The sequence below is a fragment of the Myotis brandtii genome, unplaced genomic scaffold, assembly GCF_000412655.1.
Source record: "Myotis brandtii unplaced genomic scaffold, ASM41265v1 scaffold13562, whole genome shotgun sequence".
Taxonomy (NCBI): Eukaryota; Metazoa; Chordata; class Mammalia; order Chiroptera; family Vespertilionidae; genus Myotis; species Myotis brandtii.
Window position 1 is genome coordinate 2,675 of NW_005354816.1, and position 4,071 is coordinate 6,745.

General features: G+C 41.6%; 1 protein-coding gene across 1 annotated transcript; it reads left to right on the plus strand.

The window, feature by feature from the left end:
- Window positions 1-1,062: 1,062 nt before the first annotated feature.
- On the plus strand, window positions 1,063-2,001 carry LOC102257874 (olfactory receptor 1052). The gene has a single exon (XM_005860488.1). The coding sequence runs from the start codon at window positions 1,063-1,065 to the stop codon at window positions 1,999-2,001; it is 939 nt and encodes a 312-aa protein (XP_005860550.1).
- Window positions 2,002-4,071: the final 2,070 nt, after the last annotated feature.

Below are 4,071 nucleotides of genomic sequence, written 5' to 3' on the forward strand. Positions count from 1 at the left end.
AGGCATATGGGGGTCAGAGGAGCCTAGCTAAAAGGAGCTAAGATTTTCTCATCTCAGGACCCCATGTTTTTTATTAACATAAACTGTCCTTAGGGGAGCTGGAAATATACACTTCAAAGGGTAAGGTTTCCTATACACAGTCCATTGTCAGAATGGGGAGAATTAGCCTACAGCTGTTCAGCTGTTTAGCCAGTAGAGGCAATAATATGTAGATTAAGATGCCCCAAGCAATTCATCCCTTTTCAGGTTTGGGGAAATGCCTTTAGCCATTCCCAACCTGTGATAACATATGTGACTCAGCCCTTGTTGAGTCCCCAAGTTCCATCAAACTCTTGCAATTATGACATGCTAGAATTGGCTTCCGGCAGTGAACCCTAACATAAAGTTCTCAGGGATCCTCCAAAACTACTCCAGCAAGCACCACCCTCACTGCTCCACTGGGTCCTGGATCACAGACCATTTCTATCCCTTGTTTGTTAAGGCTGGATAGGACCTGAGGGGCTGATGGGGTATTGGGGGATTGTTATATCTAGGAACCTATAATCACTCTGCCTGTTTCACAATTGGATTAATGAAGAAATAACAAAAAAAATATTCATTACCTGAACCTCTCACTAACTACACTTCTCTATTACAGGATAGAATAGTTCTACAACACTAAAAAAAACCAACAATCTTGTCAAAATATGTGGGTTAACTGGACCAAGTAATTTTAAGAACTATTGCCTATACAGAACACTGTGGACATCAATTGCTTAATATGAGATAGAAGTAGTAAAAATTATCATAAGTACTACATAGGTTGGTGTGAAAATGACATGAGTGATTTTGAATAAAGGTGCGCTGAAAACCCTATACAGCGCTATCCAAATGTAGGCAATAATATTAGCATAATCACTTCAACAATTTATAATAAATTGGATATATTTCAAGGAGAGTCATTTTACCTAATGCATACTTAGCAATGTTTATGTCTTTTTCTAATTACTGAAAAATAGTAATATAATGTGAACCCCACTTCCACTTCCTTCTTTAACACAAAGGGGTTTCCAGACCTGAGTGATGGCTGCTGAGAACTGCACTGTGTTTACTGACTTCATACTCCTAGGACTTTCTGGCAGACAGGATGTGCAGCAGGGGCTCTTTGTGCTCTTCCTGCTGGTTTATGGCATCACCGTGATCGCCAATCTAGGGATGATCCTGCTGATCAACATGGACCCCAGACTCCACACGCCCATGTATTATTTCCTGAGCAACCTGTCTTTCTGTGATGTCTGCTACTCCTCCACTGTCGCTCCCAAGATGTTAGTTGATTTCTTGTCTGAGCTAAAGAGGATTCCATATAATGTATGTGTTGTTCAGATGTTTATTTTCGGGTTCTTTGCAGCTGCGGAATGTGTCATGCTGTCTGTCATGGCATATGACCGTTACGTAGCCATCTGTAGTCCACTTCTTTATACAACTACCATGTCCAGGAGTGTTTGCATCCAACTCGTGGCCATTGCCTACATTGCAGGTTTGGTGGATATGACCATCTTCACCTATTGCACAACTCTATTTTCATTCTGCAAATCCAATATTATCAATCACTTCTTCTGTGACTTCCCACCCTTACTCGCCCTCTCCTCCTCAGATACAGCCATCATTGAAATAGCATTGACCCTTTCCTGTAGCTGTGTTGTGGGGTCCAGCATCGTCACTGTCCTCCTCTCCTACAGCTACATCATAACCACCATCCTTAGAATGAACTCAGCAGAGGGCAGACGCAAAGCCTTCTCTACCTGTGCCTCCCACCTAACCGCCGTGGGGATATTTTTTGGTACGCTCTTTTTCGTGTATTTCCAACCCAGCTTGAGTAACACCATGGACATGAACAAAGTGGCTTCTGTTTTCTACACAGTTGTCATCCCCATGTTAAACCCACTGATCTACAGTTTAAGGAATAAGGATGTGAAAGGTGCCCTGAGGAAAGCAGTTGGCAGTAAGTTATATCTTGGGTGAAAGCGTATTCACCCAAAAAGGTTTTGTTTAGAGATGTTGAGAGCTCACATTCTGATACTTTGACAAGTGTTCTGTGGAGTCTCCCAGTACACTTCTGGGTATTTCTTTACCTATATTTTTACCTAAATTGAGTGTAGGATACAGTGATTATGAATCTTATTCTCTTTAAACTAAGGAAGAGAAGTAATATGTTTGCTCTACTGTTTTACAAAGAGGGTCTTTTTATACACTTTCTCTATTCATGGATATGTCCCAGAGAGATATGGGCATAGTAGCATCTGCCTCCATGTCAATTACATTTATTTTACCTAAAGCTCCATTTTTTCAAAACAATGGGTTTAATAAAATTGCTCAATGAGAAAAGAGTTTTAGTGGTTTAAATTAGGTGTTACTGTTTTGTGGGGTTGTTTCTTTGTTGTTGTTGTTTTGTTTGTTTTGTTTTTTTGTCTTCTTCCTATGTGCTGGCATCTTACTATACATTTTCATCATAACACTTAGAAGTAATAAGTAGTAAATAAATTATTAAAACTAAATTTAAATTCTCCTGCCCTAAGTCAATGTTTTATAAATGCAAGACCCTTGACTGTATTATTCAGCATTATTTCTACTTTGCTATTTACAATGCTCATTTTCAGGATGCCATTCAAAATCATTCATTGCAGCAATATTTACAATATTTACAAGATTTGGAATTGGCCCAAGTGCCTATCAGTAGATGACTGGATAAAATAAGCTGTGGGGCTTTTACACAATAGAATACTACTCAGCCACACAAAAAGAAGGCAATCTTACCTTTGCAACAGTATAGTTGGACCTGGAGATTATTATGCTGAAGTGAAATTAGCCAGTCAGGGAAGGGCAAGTACCATATGATTTCACTAATATGTGGAATCTAGTGTACAAAATAAATTAACAAAGTGGAGACATACTTATGGACACAGAGAACAGACTGACAGCTGTCAGAGGGGCTGGATGAGAAAGGTGAGAGATTAAGCCAAGAAACAAAAGAAAGACTCCTGGACACAGACAACAATATGGTGATTACCAGAGGGAAGGTATGGAGTGGGTAGGAGAAGGTAAAGGGAGGATAAATGGGATGGAAGGAGACTTGACTTGGGGTGGTCAACACACAATACAATATACAGATGATGTATTGTAGAATTTTGTACCTGGAACCTGTATTTTATTATCAACATCAACCCAATAAATTCAATAAAAATTACTGAATGAATTGATGTGTGTCTCCTGCAAGACTGATATAAAAAGGAGCCTTTGACCCTAGCTGATTTGGTTCAGTGGATAGAGCATAGGCCCTCAGACTGAAGAGTCCTGGGTTTGATTCCAGTCAAAGGCACGTACCTAGGTTGCAGGCTCAATCCCTGGCCCTTGTCTGGGGGGTGTGTGTGAGGCAACCAATTGATGTGTCTCTCTCACATCAATGTTTCTCTCTCTGTGTCTCTCCCCCTCCCTTCCACTCTCTCTAAAAATCAGTGGGAAAATATCCTCAGGTGAGAGTGAACAAAAAAATAAAAAGAAGCCTTTATCAATGAAAAAAAAACCCACAAAACACAAACATAAACTTTCCTTGTTAATTTTATTCCAGTATGTTCATCTTCATAAAATCCAACTATACGTCTTCTTTTGGCCTAAGCTGAGTAAGTATCAGATACAGGGATCATTTGATGTAGGGAACTTTTTGTATCCATTAATTCTGATCATTCTGGCTGCTCTGCGCAGTGAGGTCCTGCGGCTCTGTGCAGCACGGAGGAGGCTGGTCCTGGCGGAGAAGGCGGGTCGCAGCAGGGGAGGGCAGTTGGGGGCGATCAGGCCAGCAGGGGAGGGCAGTTGGGGGTGATCAGGCTGGCAGGCAGAAGCAGTTAGGGGCAATCAGGCAGGCAGGCAGGTGAGCGGTTAAGAGCCAGCGGTCCTGGATTGTGGGAGGGATGTCCAACTGCGGTTTAGGCCTGATCCCTGTGTAGGACATCCCCCAGGGGTCCCAGATTGGAGAGGGTGCAGGCCAAGCTGAGAGACCTCCAGCCATACATGAATTTTGTGCACCAGGCCACTAGT

Bases quoted from the DNA above. Each gene is read 5' to 3' on its own strand.
- LOC102257874 (XM_005860488.1), top strand. From the start codon at position 1,063: ATGGCTGCTGAGAACTGCACTGTGTTTACTGACTTCATACTCCTAGGA.